The 20,720-nt window shown below is 45.2% G+C and overlaps 1 protein-coding gene across 1 annotated transcript in view; it reads right to left on the bottom strand.

Annotated features, from left to right (window-relative positions):
• Nucleotides 1-20,720, bottom strand: part of METTL24 (methyltransferase like 24) — a gene marked incomplete at both ends in the record, with an annotated part of 47,554 nt that overhangs the window by 5,945 nt on the left and 20,889 nt on the right. Inside the window, 3 exons of the mRNA XM_084261482.1 lie at nucleotides 9,657-9,885; nucleotides 15,195-15,334; nucleotides 19,420-19,518. Coding sequence (XP_084117608.1) covers nucleotides 9,657-9,885; nucleotides 15,195-15,334; nucleotides 19,420-19,518 — 468 coding nt within the window. The remainder of the gene's footprint in view (nucleotides 1-9,656; nucleotides 9,886-15,194; nucleotides 15,335-19,419; nucleotides 19,519-20,720) is intronic.

Below are 20,720 nucleotides of genomic sequence, written 5' to 3'. Positions count from 1 at the left end.
TAACAGTGCCCTCCTGGATTGATGGGCTGAGACCACCTGGATGAGGTTTAACAAGGTCAAGTGCAGAGTCCTGCAGTTGGGACTTAATGACCCCCTGCAGTGATACAGGCTTGGGGAAGAGTGGCTAGAAAGCTGCCTGCCAGAGAAGGACCTGGGGGTGTTGGTTGACTGCAGACTGAGTATGAGCCAGCAATGTGCCCAGGTGGCCAGGAAAGCCAGTGGCCAATAGGTCCAGGTAAGTGACTGTGCCCCTGTACCCAGCATTGATAAGGCCACATCTCGAATATTGTCTTTGGTTTTGGGCTTCTCACTACAAGACAGACATTGAGGTCTTGGAGTGAGTCCAGAGAAGGGCAATGAGGCTGGTGAAGGGGCTGGAGAGCAAATCTTATGAGGAGAGGCTGAGGGAGCTGGGAATGTTCAGCCTAGAAAAGACGAAGCTGAGGGAAGGCCTTATCACCCCCTACAACTACCTGAAAGGAGGTTGTAGAGAGGTGGGAGTTAGTCTCTTCACCCAAGTGACAGGAGATAGGACAATAGGGAATGGCCTCAAGCTGTGCCAGGGCAGGGTCAGATTAGACATTAGGAAAAAGTTGTTCTCCACCGAAAGGGTTACCGGGCATTGGAACAGGCTGCCCAGGGAGGTGGTTGAGTCATCACCCTTGGATGTATTTGAAAGACAGGTAGACAAGGTGCTTAGGGATATGGTTGAGTACAGTTGGACTCAATGATCTCAGAGGTCTTTTCCAACCTTGTGATTCTCCTCCCTGCACGGAGCGGCAGTGGCTCACAAGCACACATCTGCTCAGAAACACTGTGCCCCTGCTCCTACGTGCACCACATTACATTTTTCAGTTTGCAGGGCTCCTCTGGCGTGTAGAAAAAGACAAAACCAACATCCCCTCACCAGGTCCCTCATCAGTCTGGCAGCTAGAGAGCCCAAGGGGGAAAAAAATCCCAGGAGAGAGATGCAGAAATCCCAACAAATTGTTTATCAGCCTGATCATCAGCAAGAGCTCTGTCCCCCAAAGCCTGAGCTGCAAACAGGCCTTTTAAACATGGCATTTATCCCACCAGTGACCAACAGCCCAGGCTGGAGGCGCAGCCCTGGCTGAGCGCACGAGCTGCTTTGCACAGAGGGCAGTCAGCCATCCAAGCTCACAGGAGATGCCCCGCTGCCCGCTCCCCCCCACAAAGGGAGCGGATCCTTTCATTTCTGCTCCTTTGATCTCCTCTGCCAGACGCTGCTGGAGGCCTGTGGGAACGGATGTTTACTCAAAAGAAGAACCGCTGCATGCTGGACCCTCAAGTCTCTTCACTGAAGGGGAACAGACATTTGCAGCGTGTTTGTGCTGCCCCAGCACCAAGCAAGGACGGAGGGACCCGGCTCTGTGCTGATGTAAGGTCACGTTATCCCAGGCCTGCCAAAGGCAAAAGCCAGCAGCAGTATGACATGCCCATTATGAGGGGACAAGGGGGCACTCAGAGGGGAAGGTTTGCATGGGAAGGTGAATGGTTAAGCAGCAATTTATCCCAAAATCCTGAGGGGCAAGACCTGCGAGTGCACGTGCACGGGAGGGACGGAGGGCTGAGGCCGCCATAAAATGGCCGTGCCCAGCCAACAGCCTTCTGGCTGTGAGACCGGCTGTTTATTAACGTGGTGCCCATGGGGGGTGGCCAAATATAAGTAATTGAAGAGAGGGCCGAGTCCCACCTTCAAAAAATGTTCACCCCACCTTCAAGGACATCCCCTTGCAGGAGGGTAACACATGGCCCCTGTATAACTGAGGAGCTCTAACCAAACCGGCTGGAGGACCTGGTTCCCCTCGACCAGACTGAAAAAGTCCTTCAAGACTCCACCCCTTCATGGGAATCTTTTTGTTTCGCTCCATTTCTGGCCCCAGGTGTCAGCCTGTCTCTCTTCTGTGGCCATTGTTGGTCTGTCCAGCCTGCTGTCTACTCGCAATGGTGGCAGGACAGAAGCAGCATGTTCCTGAACCCCTGAACTGCTTGCACGACTGTCAGCTTCCATCTGGGACAGGCAGTGGGGAGAGGAAAGGAGAGCTGCTGTGGCTGACACCTCTCAAGTTCCAATTTTTGGGAACAGAGGGATACCTTAAACAGCTCTCAAATCAAAACTGAGAACAGAACAGATCCAGATGCCGAGGGGAAAGCGTTGGAACAAGAAATGGCCGATTCCAGCGATAAGAATTTGTGAATGGTTAAAATTACACAGATTCCCATTTTGGTGCTTAAGCTGGTTGTTAATGGCACAAAGCAGGAGCTGGGTGGGGAGCACAAACTCTTCTTGTGAAGTAGGGCAGGTTCCCCAGGCTCCTGCCCAGCACTGGTTTTGGTGGGAAGAGGCAAGTGGGAGCGACTGGCTTCCTAGGGCAGCCGCATACAAACGATGAGTCCGCAGAGCCAGGAGCAAGTGCCGTGACTCCCCTGAATGCTCCACACTGAAACTGGTCACGCTGCCACTGCTGCGGTCAAAAAGAAGGTGGAACTACATATTAGTGCACTGAACTGTGCTGGGAATTGAACACAGCTTGTGCAGCCCTCTAGGAAAACTGGGGCAAAGCAGATTTGTAATACCTGCTTCTTTTTCTGGAGGGTCTTAACAACCACAGCAAAGGCAACAAAGAAAATAAAAGCCTTTAAAAAATCCTCTTTAAGTTCTAATTTTTAGCAAATAATATGATTTGAGAGTGCCTTTTTTTTTTTTTTTTTTTTTTTTGGCTAGGATGCCCTGCATCAGTTCTGTTTCAATAGTGAAATACTTTCATTACAATTCAGGCACTGCTCTAGCTCTTTTCCTAGGGGAAGGAAAGGCTACAGCTCACACCACATCCAGCCAACGGTATCATGAAAGAGATCCTCACTCCCTGCCTGACAATTGCATGCTAAACAGCACCCTCAGGTCCCTCCCTAGAAGCACCAATATTCTTAACTCTTGAGAACTGCTCCTGGTGGGGACAATTTTAGATGAGGTGACTGGAAGGGGCCAAGAGAAGGTACGAGGCATCCCTTGCACTCAGCACAGAGAGCGGCAGAGGCGGTGAGCAGTAAATCACTGTCCAGAGATCTGTGCTTCCAGCAGCATGTGGCTGTCAAGCCCCTTTCTCCTGGCAGCCAGACTCTTCAACCCAGTTACAATTAAAATACTTCACGCAGCAGCAGCCTCAGCTGACTAAGCAAACACAGAGCAATTACCACCTTGATTTCATTAGCACTAGAGTTAAAACAGAAAACAAAACCCAACACCCAGGAAAGGAACATTGTGTGTCAGAGGCTTGTAGGTTACTCAGGGGGCAACCGTGACAGGGTTACAGTAGGCAGCTGGAAACACCTGCACCGGTTTGGCTGCCCCTTTTTCTGCAAATGGAGTAAAATTCACCGACTCACTGAGGCAGCCCCAAACAGAAGGTCTGCACCCAGCAACGGGGAGGCTCAAACTGCAGCTCTGCTGCAACTCCACGGGCATCAGTCGCGTTACACAGAGCAATGAACCCGGCCCAGCATGTAGAAACACAACCTCAAAGGGACTGAATGCCTGTGTTACGGGCAGGACGTCTCACAGGAGCTCATCAATCAAGTTACAGAGCTAGAGGCAGATGCTTATTGTAGAATAACATGCTCTCCAGCACTCTGAGCTTCTGCCCTAATGGGATGACTTCAAAAAAAAAAAAGAAAAAAAAATGACTTTAAATTTTCTGGCTAGCTTGCCCAATGTCATTATCTCCAGCACCCTCCCTTTCAGCACAGCCAGCGTGGAAATTTGTGAGACAGAACTCTGAAGTCCTGATCTCATGACTTGCCAGACAGATGCTGAGTGCAGACAACATCTTGGACAGACTGATGCTGAGCACAGAGCTGAGTCACTCAAGATGGGATGCACCTCACCCAGCCTTAGAAACAACCCAAACCAGCTGTCCAAGCTCCCTTTATAGACTACAGAGAAGAACAGGAACTTATGAAGGGTAATTTGAGATGTGCAAGTCACATCATTCAGCATGTTTTAAACATCTGCCCCTGAATGAGATGAACTGTGCCTTAACAGCTTCCCTTGAATTTGTGAGGACCTCAACAGCTACCTCAAATGCAGAAATTTAAATTAATGGAGCTGAGTTCCATGCTCCTCCATCCCCTGGCAGGGAATTTATTTTGACTATAAGCTCTCACAGCCATGGTATTACACCTGGCAAGAGGATCCAGTGCTAAAGCAGGCCTTCACTGAGCAGAGTTATTCCTATAAATAGGCCAGCACCAGTCAAGTCATTTACACTTGAAAAGAATCAGTGCTCTGGGACAGCACTGTCTCTGCTGTGCCACACAGAAACTGATACAACAAAGAGACAGTCTGATGTGTCCACATCAAGCAAGGGAGACGGCCAGCGGTAGCAGTGCCGACATTTCCAGGGAAGGAAGGGGAATAAGGCAGTCACAGCCTGAGCTTCAGGAGAAACCCCCTTGGGACTCTGAAGAGTACTGACTGCTGATGCTCCAGTGGCAGGAGAGGCAGTGGAACACTAGTGAGGCGTTACGGGAAATGCAGGATCTCTCAGGAGGAGATTTAGGCTGGGATGATAACCCTAGGAAAGCAAAGGCTGCTCTTCACAACCATGTCTGGATGGTACAACTACATCTGGATGACAAATAACAGCTGCAGAAAAGGGGCCACTTACACCTGAAGACCAGTGTTTGCACAGGAAAATCTGGATGTGCAAATAATGGTGCTAAAAATCAGATTAAGGGTTGTTTTTTTTTTTCCTTTTAGAATTGAGATTCTGGAAGAGCCCTAAATAAGCATAATAAAGCAAAGAAAAAAGGAAGCCCTTTCAAAACAGAACTCCAAACTTAAGGATTTATATGATGCAGCAATTCAAAGAGACCGAGTCTCATTTGGTCTTTCTGATGCCATGTCAAGTGGAGTGGAGCTCTGATCTGAGCTTGTCCCTCCTGCTCCAGCCCGGTGAAGGGGGCTGTTCCCCAGCTACAGCAGCAACAGTGACAAGGACTCACCCCCCTGCCAGTCCTCTTGGTCTTCTAAGCTCCTGGCTTCTCATCCTGAGCTCAGGCTTCCACATCAGGACAAAGACCGGTCTGAGGTACTGAGGACCTCTGGTGAGCTGGGATGGCAGTTAGGCAGTTTTATGAACCCCAGTGGCATCCCCCAGGCTCCCTGTGCAGTCAATACCTAAGTCCTCCCTTGCAAGGGATAATCAAAGTTAAAATGAGTTTGTCTAGGTCAGAGGCAGGGCTGAGAATTCAGAAGACTCTTCTGGCCCCTGCAATCCTGAGGTGCACGTAGTAAAGAGTAATTGCTCCAAACCCAGAAAGCAGGAATTTCCCAACCTGGAGATCTAATTTTTTTGTTTTGTTAATGAAATCTCCAGGCACAACTAAGGTGCAACACCATTTCTCCCCGGGCTTTTATATTTAATTGTGTACTGCCAACAGAACTGATTTTCTTCACTCTTTGCTCTTTCACACCAGTCTTCACAAGACCAAAAGTGCAGCACAAAAGGGACTCTGTAGTATCTGCTTTAGGAGAGGAGCAAGTGATAAATTACTTGCCTAGGAGGAGATGAGGTTATTAATCAAAATGGCTTGAGGGTGTAGAGTTTTGAAGTTGTGTTTAGCATCAAATAACAGGTGAAAGGGAGGAGGTTTGTCCTTTTGAAACCCTAAACCTGAGCCTGTTTAATGAAATGAAGCAGACACCTATTAGCCAGGTTGTCACAGAAAAAAAAAATCTTCATGAAGAGACAGTGTAAATTAAAGCCTTCAAATCAAAACCAGGACTTAAAGATTGCTTTGAGGGTTTTTTCCCCCCATAATAAACAGTGACCGAGTTTGTTCTCTTACACAATTTGTTCACAATGACTTGAATGACAGGTGTTCAACACAACTCTGCTGTCCCCTGGAAGCTACACCTATGAGTACATACATCCTGGTGAAATGGAAGTTTTACTTTGCATTCTCAGATTCGCTTTTCCAGCTTAATTTGTTTTCCAAGAAACGATCCCATCCACTGCTGAGCTGTCCTGTGAAGGAATGAAAATTCATAGCACTTACTGATGGTATCCCATGAGATTTGTCCTACATAGCTCCAGAGAGGAGAAAACTACAACTTCAGTAATTTGCATGTGTGAACATACATGATTTACTCACACTCCCATTCAGAACAGAATGAACTCTTGCTTGCTTCTGCTGCTTGGGGCCTTTCAAAGTCTTTTAATTTTGCTTTACAGCACGCCCTTTGGAATACAGAATACATGTAGTAGGTTGGTTTGAATTTCTGGTGAAGAGTTAGGACTTCTTGTAGAGGGAATTATGTTGGAGTGGGGGGAGGGAGTTTGTATTTCAATACGGTCTTCCCCTTCTAGTTTTACTGCGTACTAAAATCTGGGCTACATAGAACATCCCAGCTTTCTGAGGAAGGCACTGATACCATACACAGTGCAAATCTGTGCTGGGTCTAGGTCAATAGCTCATTTAGACAACTGAAATGCTCCCCTTGTAACTGAAATTCAGGCTCATGATCCCCTTGCAAGACCACGTTACCAGCTACGACAAGTCTAGATGATCACTGGCATGTATCTTTGACACTGTCTCCCACAGCAGTCTTCTACTGAAGTCAGGATGGACAGACAACCACATAATTAAGATACCAGTTAGATGGTTAACAGGCATATATTGAAGCTGCAGGCTTTCAGACAGGATATGAGGATAAACTTTTTTCACAATTAGGATGGTCAAGCAGGGCAACAACTGGCCCAAAGAAGTTGTGCCATCTCCATTTTGGAGAAAACTCATTGTTTTTCAAACCAGCATGAATAAAACCTTGAATAACCTGGTCTGACTTCACTGTGGGCCTTGCTTTGAGCAGGGGAATTGAACTACAAGCTGACTGGAATTATCCAGTGACTCTGCATGAAGGAAGCTCCCCATTCAGCTATCACAAATCCACCAGGAACACCAGCACAGCACTGTAGCATCCTCACCCCAGTAGATACTTAGAGAATATGAAAGAGAAAGCTTTCACAAAGTTTAACTCCACTGCAGTAAGAAAGAAAACCTTGTGCATTCAGTGGCTTTCTCCATTTTTTTCCAGCATTCACCAGTGATGCCCTACAGAGTGTGCATGCTCAGCAAAAAACCTGAGCAAGATCAATTCTTACAGCGTTACAATTTCCTGTGGCCAGTAAAATACTGCTCTTCTCCCAAGATACACCAGTAACTTCTCAGTTTAGATTTGTGTACTGGGAAATAGGACTCTCATGACATCCTTTGGAGATTATTCCACGGCTTAAAGATTTCATACTCTAGTTCCCCAGAATACTCAGACTACATGTTTCCTTTGTCACTCACATTCTAATACAGAAGTAGATAAATCCTCTACCTCCAGGCTGTTTACACTCCCCAGAGAACTGAGGGCTGTTAGGCTACATAGCCAATTAAAAAGATCAAGTTCTTTTAAATCCCTCCCAACGCTGGAAACCTGTTTGCATTTCTTGCCATGATATCAGGCTGGCTTTCCCTTTCTGGGGGTGAGGTCCCAGTACTGACTGCAGAATAGTAAGGGTGCTCTCACACAGTCAGTGTGTAAACAAGCCCTTCCAAGTTCTACGATTCTCTTCCATACAAAACCCCCAAATGACATGTTTTATTTTCAAGGCTACAACAGCCAAGGACTCCAGAAGGCCCTGTCTGTCCTTTCTTCAACAGCTTGATCCGAAGTTCCTGAAGTCAGTGGAAATAATCTCAATCACTTGGAAGGTCTTGGATCAAGCCCCAAATCACAAAGACCAAAAGCAAGGAGAAAACGAGGCATGAACTTCAAATGCAGCTGCCTGGAATTCCTGCCTTGAAGTGGGAACAGAAGGACTTTGAGGGTAGGCGGAAGGATTGTTAAAAAGAATGGGATGAGGAGCATGGTTTAACTTCCTAACTGAAAAAAAGTGCTTTGGAAAATATTCCACTGAGCTGTTTTGAATTCAACTTCTTTATTCAGTCAAGGGAACGTTCCCCTCGCGTTCGCCAGAAGAATGAAAACCTGGAAGTCACAGTATTTACCTTCATGTTCTTTCCATCAACTGGAGCTTATCAGTGTCCTTACACAACATGGGACTTCTCAGGCTGCATTCCAAAGTAAAGCAAAACTAAACAGAGCAGAGGGTCAGCCCGTGCAGGAATTTCACAAATAGGAAGTCACAGAGGACTGCAGGCTGTGTAACAGCTTTATTCTCACCAGAGAACAAGTCAGCTCCTGACTTCACTAACGCCAGCATTTTGTGAAGGGGATTCACCTGAATGGTAAAGGAGTAAGAGGCTGTACACACCCCCCACAATGCACCAACACACTTCAACCAAATCCTATGCTGTGTGTATACCACTGGACTCTGTGTGTTACATGTGCATTAAGTTCCTTGGCTGCCCTCCAGCTGGCTGCTTTCACGTAAGGTAACTTTTGCCCGGTTAGTTGTATACTCAGAAGTTAAAGCTACACCCTTCTTACTCACAGAGGGTCTGACAATCACTCCACACTACCATGCTAACCTGAGAACTGACTGTTCTCAGCCAGCCTGCTGTATCACGAGACCCATGTGCTTTTTCTGGATCAGGTCATTAATCATTTGCTCTGTGACTAATTGTTCTAAAATCAAAACAATCAGTGCATGGCACATGTCAAAGGAAAGCCATCTCTCTCTCCAGATGTTTCAGTAATGCACAGGCCAAGCATGGTTACAGTATGACTAAGAAGTAGGAAAAAGCTGCTTTTTTTCCTGTTCTTATCTTCAGAATGGTCCAATCAGTAGAGCTGAACCAAAAGAAAATACTAAAGAAAAGCAAGAAATGAACTGAAAAGGACATCTTGCATTTTATACTAACAAGCCAAACAAACATTGCACTGCTTGCTTTGTACGTCTCAAGGAAAAGCTACTCCTTTGCTCAGGCTGCCTGTTTCTTTGTTAAAAAACAAAGACAAGCAGAACTAGCTGCAGGCAACGAAGTGTATTAGCATGTGAATTCATGCTTGCATAGCCTCTGAAGGAAAAACTCTCTTAAAAGCAACCTAAGGAACTTCCTCAAATGCATTCTGGCAACAGTTATTGGAGGCCTGGGAGATTATTGTTGTCTTTACAGTTCCTTAAAAACAAACTGGAAAAAGTTAAAAAAACCCTCCACAGACTGCTGCCAATTTCAAAACAGGATGTTTTTTATTGTTGATGACTGTAATTAGGACCAGTGACCTTCAGAATGTAAACAACCCGTCCATTACCTCTTCTTTTCTAATTATTGCTGCAAATATATTTTTTTCTCCTCTTTATAAACTTGGTGCTTATACTCAGCCAAGGACCAGAACTCCCACAGGACTAAAAATAACAGCAGCCAATGTCACCAGCTAGTTGAAGGGAAGAGGAAGGGGACAGGAAGAAAGTAGTGGACAGGTAGCGATTTAAAGACCAAAGTGGCACACGGAAAAAGCAAGACAGACAAGAACTTCATTACCAGTATTTCTGAAGAAAGACTGATTGTCAGAAGACAACCTAGGGAGTTGCCTGAGCTCCTGAGACAGCAAAGAGGAGGTTCTGCAGCTTTCCCAACGCTGAATCCTGCAGCCAGAAACCTGACGCTGGAGTCCTTACCTTCTGATGTCCGAATTCATTCAGTATTGTGCCCAGTTTCTTTGTGTTGCTGTGCAGTTTGTGAGCAGCAATGGCTGGGTTGGGATCCCTCCAGTCAATGGACAGGCGATGATACCAGAGGTGCCGGCCCTCCTGAACGTGTGCTGACCTGATGCTGGGGTCAAAGCGATGCACCTCACACCCGCTGTTGGCCATGCTGATCTCAAACTGGTTGTCGTCATTGCCCAGCCTGGGAAGCAAAAGATGTAACAATAAGTGCTGCAAAGAACCTTTACTGAGTAGGATATTCAGAGGGTTCATTTTAAAAGCAGGTAAAATCCAACCCGTCTGTTTCTGCAGCAAAGTGGAGGAGGTGTCATGCTCCAGCTTGGGATAGATCCACAGCACTGAGCACAGTCTAACCCTAATTCTGGTGAGATAAACAGAAATAAAGCTAAGGATCCACAATAACACCTGCTGAAGATTAGAAATAAGTAGTTAGATAAAGGAAAATAAAGGAACATGTGGGTTTTTTTCCTCAATGTCCCATTCATAACTGACCTTAAGAAAGTTTCAATGAAAGTTTTCCTTTATAGAATGAAACCACTGGAGTATTGGATGAATTAATCCCCCCAAGAAAATTCAAGCTCAATGCAATACACTGCATGCACTTAGAATGAAGGGCTCCTTTCAGGGCAAGAACTAAACTGCTTTTAACCTTCCCAAAGATCTGTTTCTTAATTCAGAACCTGACGTCATTGATAAGAAAGCAAATTAAACATTAGAACTTCTGTGCTGTAATCATTCCTCCATTTATATTTTATAGTTAGACATATTCCTCTATTTGCCATTAGCCTTTGCTCGACAAGGTTACAATGCATTCCTTAGTCCCCACTGAACAAACTTCCACCAACCAAGGCACAAGCAGAAGAGCAAACAGATTTAAGATGTATACAGACTTACAGAATTCTGTGATACAATGCTGTTATGTAAAAACCAGACATCTTTCCCACTGTGCCTGGATTAGGTATCTGGTGTTACAAAGATGAGCCACAACAGCCATCAACAGGGACACGACACCAGAACCAGATGCCTCTCTTTTCTCTGTGCACAGGAAGACACAGATAAACCAGCAAATTTGACAATAACCCCATCACAACAGGTTTTTAAATCAGTGCTTCAGCCAGTCATACTAATTGAGAACACCTTTTATCTGTCACAGACAAAGGTGACAGGGCAGTACCCTTAGCTGTACTGTCAGAGCACCTGCCACACTGCACCACTGCTATCCTTAGACACGTATTTTAAAACAGTGGGAACCTGAAGTAAGTCTGGCTGTTTGCACCAGGACATAAAAGGTGGCAAGTTCTACATCATGCTACACTATGGTAAGACATTAAACCAGCACCAAATGATTTAGGTGATGTACTGGTAAACTAAAATGAATCTAGCTCCTGAAACAACAATTGGAAGGGTGTATGTTTGGACATTACCAATAGGATATTACGCTTGTAATGCTGGCTAAGCAGAGTGCAATGACACCCTGTTTGAAGGTCTTCCCCTCAAGCACCTTCCCCTTCAGGCATCCTGGGAAAGCAGGAGGACACAGGGTTTACAAGAACAGCCCAGTGTCCTTTTCAGATCAACTGTATTTCACAGGATTCGAGCCTGGACAGATGAGTAGGAGGAGAAGAGAGGAGTTTTGTTTTAATACATTCAACACACATTAGGAAGAAAGTTCAGAAGTTAACCAAGTGAATTGACACATTTGTTTGCATACAGCTTTCTAAAGAAGGGACACTGATAAACAAAGACCAGTGTAATCCCTTAGGAATGAGAAGCTGGCTAAAAACGAACAAAATACGAGTTGTTGGGGACAGTTACAGCATCAGAGTGACGAGCCTACCAGTGACCAAAGGACACATGCATCTGTGACACACTTCCAATAGTACCAACTGGCAGAATACTTTAGAGGCAGATGCTCTAGATGTAGACAGACCTCAGGCCACCTCCAAACAGGTTGGTACTTGCATGGACCGCAAAGTGAGGTTCACAGTGGTGCAAAACAGAAAACAAATAAATAAGAGATGAAGGTGCAGAAGGGGCAGATATACCTTCTGGCACTCTGGATACCAGCTCTAATTTATGCCTGAACAAAGATCTAATCAACAACAAGCATCTAGGAGAGAAAATACGGTCATCTTCAAAATAAGGGGCTTGAGAAACTCCAGGCTGACATGCACTCATGCTAAGGGCTTCTGCAGCATGAAAAAGGTAAACAAATGAGGTCCCCTAAGAAAGATTTTGTTAGGAAGGGGCCATGCTTTTAAAAGAAAGGTGTGGAGGTCACAGAAGACTTCCCCACCATCAGGAGAGAGCAGTTGCTGCCTCCAGCAACAGCAAAATAAAAAATGCTAAAGACACCGACCTATTTTTACTGTGAAGAGAGCTCAGTTACTGCTCGGCAGTGACACGCAGGCGCCTGCAGTGGGGGCTGAGGTGGGCTTTGGGAGCAGCAGGAACAGGACCCTGCAGAGGGGTCTCCCAGCTGAAAGGAAGAGCTTGCTGGCACTCGTCCCTGCCAGCAGCAGGGCAGGGACACTGAGCCAGGACAGAGTGTTGCACAGCAGGGAGCAGTGTCCCTTGGCTGTCCTCTGCTCCCAGGGTTTGCAGAGGGTCAATGGTACACAGAGCCTCCCATTTGGAATAAACACTGGGCTGCAGCTTGCACTGAATGGAGCATTGCAGCGGGCTCCTGGAGCACAGTGAGCACAGAAGCTGCTTTGTGTCCTCCAGCACAGCTCTAGCAAACACCCGTAGCTGCTCCAGCCCAGTGGCTGCAGGTACCTGCAGCACCCATGGGGACCACAGGACAGAGCTGTAAAGACACCCGTGTCCAGCTTCCCTTTCATGTGTTCCCCTGCCCCTTCTTTCTCAAAGGAAGGTAACTGAGCTCTGCAGCTGGAGAAGAAGCATCCCCTGCCTGGATCCTACACTTGAAGATCCACCTGAAAGGGCTTCCATACAGTGCTGAGACAAGCCTCTTCAAACCTCAACTGGTAAGTTTCTGAAATCCTATTCATTTATATTATCCCAGCTCGAGTGCCTGCCTGCAGTGTTTGTAACAGACTTAGCTTAATCTAAGCAGATTTAGCACTAATAACTAGAGCTCACTAATGCATACTGCAATTACATATCATACTGGGAAATCCTGTCCCCACGGCACAAACACTGCTGCTTCCCTGTAGTGGAAGCAACTAATACTAATCTAAAAAGATCTCCAGACGTTTCAGACACTGCTTGCTCCCATTCACAAGTAACCTCTTCTACAGCACTTGAGCTGAGCAGTATGTTTTGTTCCATTTTTAATGATGGATGGATTTTTATTTCAGGATTCCCAGTCATCCTCACACTGAACTTTCACATTTGCCCTCCATCCATCCTTTCCACAGAGGAAGCTCTTCATTAGAAACAGCAGCTCCTTATGAACTGCATGAGGTAACAAAAATGTTTAAAGAGGAATTTTGTCTTGCTTGGAACAAAATTACTTTTCTGCCTGTCATGAGCCAAAGGAAGTGAGTCTGACAGAAGGAATACGCACCACCAAGCTCCAAAGGCCACAAAAGGAATTCAGAGCACTGAAAACTGCTCCCACCTTCACCTCAAATATTTCTCTGTTATTTTTCAGTTGTTTCATGAGGTGCATGTATTTAGTGCACGTGTGTTTCGGGTGACTGATGGGAGAGCCAACATCAGTTTCAATCTCTGCTAAGACCTACTGTACAGAACATCTGTACTATACCCAAAACAGCACCACACACAAAGCACTTGTAGACATGCACTAGCTCAGATTTGTTCAAATCCATCAGCAAGTTATCTTTGTGCCAAATCTACATTTCCCAGCCCAGATTAAATCAACTCTGCATTGTGTTTAGTGGATAATTCAACAAAAATACCATTCTCCATCCACACGCGGTCCATATCGGAAGGGAAGATGTGGGAGCTCAGGTCTAACATTAAGGATCATGTAACTTGAAGAACAAGCTCTAGATTACTTCTACTGAACGGTGGGTTCTTTGCCAAGATGCCTAAAATCATTAGGTATACTATCACAGACTTCCTCTATAATCAAAGGAAAAGCTGCATCTACCTCCAGAAGGTTATTTAGCTTAGCTGGTTTTCCACCTAAATGTGCCTGCCTCTCCCCACTGACTACTAGAAGGAGCTTCAGGGCCATGAGCCAGTACTACAGCTGAACTTGTAGTCTGGACCTAAGCATGGCATATTATAGCATCTCTCCTAGTTTTCACAGGAATGTGAAAAACAGAGAAAAAAAACCCAAACATGTGAGCCTGTATTTTACATAAGACCCAGGTAAGTACCATTTGAAATAGACTGCAAAGTACATTCAGAAGAAGAAGCCACAGTAGTAGAGAGGAGTTTGCTCTCCACAGATTTGACTTACCTCTAAGGGGCATGTTATTAGTGTTCTGCCACAGAGCAATGCAGCTGAACCAGACGTGAGAGCCCCTCATCCTCTGAAGAGCTTGGTCTTTACAGCTCAACATAAGGTCAAGCCAAATGTAAGGCCACCCAAATAAACAGCAAATACTCCCTTTGACTGCAGTGCACTCTGCATCCCCTTTATGATGTTAACTGGCATGTGCTACTCAGAGACATGCCACCCAGACACAGTTCCTTGCTATCCACTGTTTCTACACACACAGCAGCAAAATCAGAGAAGTAAACTGCAGGGCAATGAAGCCTTTCAACATCCCTCTAACCTATAGCTGGCTCCCAGGACAGCAAAGACAGTTTTATTAGGCAGCAGCCACGTGGCAATTGGTGTGAAACGAGCTCCAGATCCCAGTGATCGTTCTCCTAGCACACCTGTGTGCTGCTGGGTAAAGCAAAAGGCCATGGGTGTGATGAACTCTGATGATTGACCTCCCTCATCCTCCCAGGAAGTGGTGTTTTATTAGCAGGGAGACAGGCTGCAATTGTGGCTTTACTACCTGTGAAAGCACTTGCTCTGTGAAGGGTGAAAGCTTCAATCTCCAGTGCTGCAAACATCATAAACACCACAAAGATTTTAAAATAAAGCTGCAACTGCCTTTCTTATTATCACTTCAGCACATGTCACCCCAAAGTGCTCAGCAAACACACTCTCATATGGAAATGTACTATTTTGTCCCAGGGGTAGTTAATGAAGTTTTATAAGTAATGCTGCTGAAGTACCCAGCAATTACACCAGTAATTTCTGCTCAGGGAAGATGCTGTGTGCTTCTCAGTTTCTCTCATTAATTTCCATCTTCCTCTATGTGAGCTATCACTCACGACTCACCATTAAGCAATTTGATTTCATCCTGATATTAGGAAACCAAAGGGAGAAAGGTTTTTCCCTTTACAGCATTTACAGATACACATCAACACGTATCACATCCAAACAAAGCCTGTATTTTAAAAGACAAACCTTGGTGCAGCCTTTGTTGCATTTACAGGGTTTTTTGAAGCTGTGTGTCATGAAACAATTTGCTGTCTTTCTAAGAGAGCACTTACCCAAGGGAATAGAGACGGCACTGCTTGCTTTTGATTCGGTGAATGAGGCTAAACTTCTCATCAAGACAGATCGACCAGGGCTTCTTTGTGGTCTCTGAGTACCCTCTCAGGCTGTTCAGGTTTGTGTGTTCACATGAAATCTGTTGAAATCAAAGAATGTTTCATTTTAAGCCATGACTTTTAATTTGCTTTTAATTTGCCTTCTGGGGAAAGAGGGGAAAGAAGTAAAATGTTAATTGGTTTCATTTAAATCTGATTGTCAATCTGATCCACAGCTATGAAGATTTGATAATTTTTTTCCTTGTTCATCTGTTATGCTTGGTGAGATCTGAGGCTTACATAATCCCCCAGAGAGCAACACAGTTTGAAAAGCAAATAATTAAGCATTAGTACTATATTCCAAAATCAATTTTCCTGAGAACAAGTTATTTCGGCATTAAAATGTTTGTTTTCATTCTTTTCAAACCTTTGAGTGGCTTCAGCATTCTGATTAATGTTGAAATCGTGTCGTGATTTAAGATTATCATCACAAGTTGCAGTGCCACTGCAATGTATTCTGCATGTCTTATCCAAAGTGTCCTGGATCACAGTTCCAGAAGGGATTTAATCATTACCCCCAACACATCCTCTCTCCAACAACAAAGGGATTTTAAGAAGTGCTGAACTGAACAGTGGAATCATAGCATGTGTGCCTACTCTGTGCTGGCTTACACATCCAGTCCAAAGCCAGGATAAAAACACTGCAAAAGGAGAAGAGAGACCTTGCAGGGAGGAACACTGTCAGTCAAGGGCCTTGTTAAGACCTGGAAAGCAAGGACTCAAAAGGGCTGGATTCATCAGAATCCTGGAAACATCAAAAATCACTTGAATGAAAGGTGAAGTCTTAGACCCAAAGAACCACAGAGTGGTTTGGGTGGGAAGGGACCTCTAAGCACATCTAAGTTCTACCCCTTTGCCATGGGCAGGGACACCCTCCACTAGACCAGGCTGCCCAAAGCCCCATCCAACCTGTCCTTGAGCACTACCAGGGAGGGGGCACCCACAGCTTCTCTGGGCAGCCTGTGCCGTGGCCTCACCACCCTTGTAGCAAAGAATTTATTCCTAATGTCTGATCTAAATCTGTCCTCCTTCAGATTAATGCCATTACATCTTGCCCTATCCATGGGCACTCCATTCCCTTGTAAATAGTCCTCCTCTGTCTTTCCTGTAGGTCCCTTTAGGTACTGGAAGGCTGCTGTAAGGCCTCTCCTGAGCCTTCTTTTCTCCAGGCTGAACAAGCCCAACTCTCTCAGCCTGCCCTCATAGGAGAGATGCTCCAGCCCTCTATTCATCTTTGTGGCCCTTCTCTGGACTTGCTCCAAAATCTCCATGTGTTTCCCTGTGCCAGGGCCTCACCGCCCTCAGCTTTGCCTGCAGCTGAGCAGCAGCCTGCAAAAGCCAAAACACAGTGGTGACTGAGCCAAGGAAGCCACAGCCCTGTGAGCCACACCCGAGTGTAGCAGAGGTAGGGAGGGGAAAAGCAGAAGTAAGCACTGAAACTGTGGCTCCTTCAGCCCAAGAGAGGTTGTGTCATGCTGCCCCAGCATCAACTTACTGTTGGTTGCTGAAGGGCTTCTCAAACCACGTGCAGCCCAGCCTCCAAATTCAGGGGTGGCAGGGAACAGAATACTAACATGCAGATGGGAAAGCAAGGACTGAGAAGAGCTGTGGGAAGTCACCATGACAAAATGTTCTCTGGACCCAGCATCAACCCTGGCTTCAGGGATGGGACTGGGCCCAGAAAGCTAACACTGGCACTGTGAGAAAGCAAACAATAAAAAAATGGTGGCAAGAACAGTAGTAGAGACAAAACCAAGTTAAGCATCAGTCCTGAACATTTTGCTCCTTCTTTCTCTACAGCACACTGCCCAGGCTCAGCTCTGGGTTTTATGCAAACTAAAAATCACAGGTCTGGTCCCACTCAGAACCACATAAATGGAACAGTTATACACAGGAGTGAGAGTAAAAACTGGAACCCAGCCTTCACACTTGTAGGCACTCTCCACCATGTGCCTTAATGTAAGTAAATAGACCTCTCATTCCTTAAGAAACTTACACTCTGCAAGATCATTATCTGGGGCATTACATCCAAAGAGCTGCACACTGCATCACCACCTCCCTGCTCCTGCTCAGCTCATAATTCCCATGGAAACTTCATAAATGCTAATACAGCATCTCTTCATGCTGCTCTCAGGATTCAGTAAGTTTTAAGCAATGATTTGTACTGCACCCCACTACCCATTTCCCTTCAGTCACATAACAATCAAGGAATAAATGGCATTGCAATAACAAGCACTAATTTTAAGACACAGAAGAATAACGTGCTCTCTACAGAAAAGTAAGATTCTGCAATGCTGCCACTTAATTGACTCATGGCATTATGAGCAATTACAACACTCAGAATTTGGAAAAATTTTAATAGCTCTTGCTACTTAATAGCTCTTGTCATCAAATAGGTTTAAAAAAACCCCCAAAGCCAACCCTGAACTCTGCCTTTAGCACCATCATCAGTCTGCTGTGTGATTTACAGACAGCTGCCATCCTCTCCTGGGCTTCTGCTCACTACTATTGCACAGACAACAGCAGATGTAAGATGATTCTTCAGATCATTAGGTACCAACGTTGAAAAACCTTCTCCTGGCCACACCTCGACCCTGCTGACATGGCATCTTCCCCATCCAGCAGTCCGAGCTGTTCCATGGTAATGGCAGGCAGCTGACCTCAGGCACAGTAATTAGTAGACACTTGCTCAGCTAACAAGGAAAATAAGATCCCATGCTCATCTTTGGAAGCAGGATTCCATTTCTAGAAGTGCTCATGCCAGTCATGGTGTTATCCTGTCAGTTATTAATCTTGTAACATCTGCCAGGTCAGGAACAAGGATTTCTTTCATGTTTTGTTTTCACTTATGCTTGTCCCCCCCACCAGGGTCAGTTACTCTGGGAATGAAACTTCTCGATTGGTATGTCAGAAGCAATAAATTCTCTGCTAATTGATGTCCTTGTAGGCTTTGACCCAACTAGTAGAGTTTAGCAACATCTGCCACTGTTTATTAAGTCACCGAGTCGAAGGATGTTTTCAGCTTAATATGCTTGCCACAGCCTAAACTTCTGTACAACAAAACAAGCAGCTCTACACACATCTCCTGCTGTCTCCACATGCATCATCTTGCCTCCTCTCAGTGCTGGCGTGAGTGGAGGCAGAGATGTCATTTTCTTGAGCATTTATCCTCCAGCTTGTGGGTACCTCTGGATAAGTGAACACTCTGTTACCCTCCCAGTTACCACACCATCCTCACAGTAGCCTATTTTTAGATGTGATTCAAATGAGCCTCTTGTCTCAGCCTCAGAAGCGTTGCATTAACAAAGAATTTCATATGTGAATGACATTTTGGTGACACTAGCACCTGAGGCTTTTTGCTGTTCTGCACTGTAAGCGGTGGTGCAGTTAAATCTGTATTCAAGGGTCAGTTGCTGATAAACCTGGTTACTGAAAGCAGCTGCCCTGTCAGAACCGTGGACATCCAGCACCTTTTCCAGTTTTTATCACATCACACAGAAGCGATGCCTCCATTAAGACATGACAGCCCAATTTCCAACATATGCTGAACCCTGGAAGTATCTGTCAATGTAAGCTGGATTTGGAAGTGTCACCTTTGAAAAAACACATGAAGCCACTAATTTTCCAGGTCCTTATTTGTGTCCTAAAAATATCAAGATTCTATGGGTACCACTGGAACAACTTGTCCCAGCTAGGGACTGATGCCTTGTTCTCATTTTACTGGGAACCCCAAATGCATTCTTTTTAGCTAAAATGAGCCTGGTTATCGCTTTATTATTAAGAGGAGAACTGTATTCAACACTTCTCTTGCTACAGAGTGCTCTGTATTTTTGTGTGTCTGAGACAGAATGAGAGAAAGCAGGAGAGGAACAAGTTCTGGAATTTCAGCCATACCTGTTTTCAGGACACAAGCTCATCTAGAAATAGAAAGCAAGGAAATAATGCATTCTTTCTACCCTGTGTTTTGACCTTTCCATTCACATTGACCATTGCTGCTAGGTTAACAGACTTCAAAAATAAAGGAGTTTCAAAACCAGTTTGGTGTGAAGTTGATTCCTTCCCTGAGTGGGAGCAGCCCGTGCCAGGCAAGCTGTTTTCTAAATGGAGACTGAAATGAAAAACCTACCTGAGAAGTGCTAATGTACTTCAGGAACCTCAAGGCCTCGTAGTTGAGGGAAGGAGTTGGACTTGCCCATGGTTGTAGTTCAATGTGCCATCTGAGAGTCTGCAAAGCAAACCAGAACAAAAAACACCTTAGAAGAGGAGCATTAATTTCCTAGTACAAGCATACAGTGCAAGGGCTAATAAATTAAAGAGATCTCATTTCAAACAAAAAGATTTTCCTAAGGGCTTGTCTATACATTAAAGTAATTTCAGGGTAAAGTAGGGTTTGAATTACAGTGAAAGAGCATCTAACCATGATTTATGATGATCAGCTTTGAAAGCAGATGTAGGTAGATGTAGGTAATTCAGAAAGAAAGGGCTCTTCATTCAAGGTACAACCATCAACACAGTTATTTTAGGACACCCAAGTAAGCCCTGGCTTGTAGAAAAGTATGAAACAAATGAAGATCTGAATAATTAAACCCTCTAGCAAAACATCTGAAAACAGTGAAAGTAATTTTAATTTTATTGTGTATCCCTGTTTGAACATCCATGGAAACAAGAACTGGGATCGCAAACACTAATGACCAGAGGAAACTGCTGCAAACAATCTCTTTCCTTGTTTTCAATCTAGATTCCACAGGAATGCAAGTTTCTTGAGGTCTCTGAGAGAAGTCATCTTCCTTTCCCACGCCTGCCTCACGAGATGCACCACAATTCTTTGCTTTCCCAAAAAACATCAGCAGAGCAGAAGCCCTGCCACCCCTCATTTCTGTAGCCTTTGGTGGATGCTTTCTGCACACTCCCTGCAAGGCCCCTCAGCTCTGAACTTCCAGGACCCTGTCAGCTTTTCCAGCAACACTTCCCACGTAGGCAGAGTGGGGCAGAAGAGGTCTGTCAGACACGTGCTTGCAGAGCAATGGTGCTCTGTGCTCCCATCTGTGCCACCTTCGCTGAATTCCTCCCGCTTTTTTCACCCTGAGAAGCTGAGACGTGTTATATCTTGCCCTCAAGCAGATATAAATACAAGCATGGTGTTAGGTTTCTAAATTAAGATTGATTCTTCATGACTTTTCATCTTGGGGCTCTGTAACTCACTTCTATGGCTGAGCAGGTAGCATCAATCATCCCCAATTAACTGAGCTTCCGTAATGAAAAGGATGTTGGGGTTTTTTTTCCCCTGTAAGCTCATCTTGACATTCAGTAAAATACCAAGCAAAGAGAAACCTCATTCTGAGTTCCCACAGGACACTAATTTCACATGAAACTTCAGAAATTTTGGAAATAGCCAGGGAGAGGGGATAGCAGCTGATCAGAGAGGTG

Source organism: Gallinula chloropus (genome assembly GCF_964237585.1).
Source record: "Gallinula chloropus genome assembly, chromosome: 3".
NCBI classification, from domain to species: Eukaryota; Metazoa; Chordata; class Aves; order Gruiformes; family Rallidae; genus Gallinula; species Gallinula chloropus.
The sequence above is the reverse complement of the archived record's forward strand: the minus strand, read 5'-3'. Positions and strand labels throughout refer to the sequence as shown.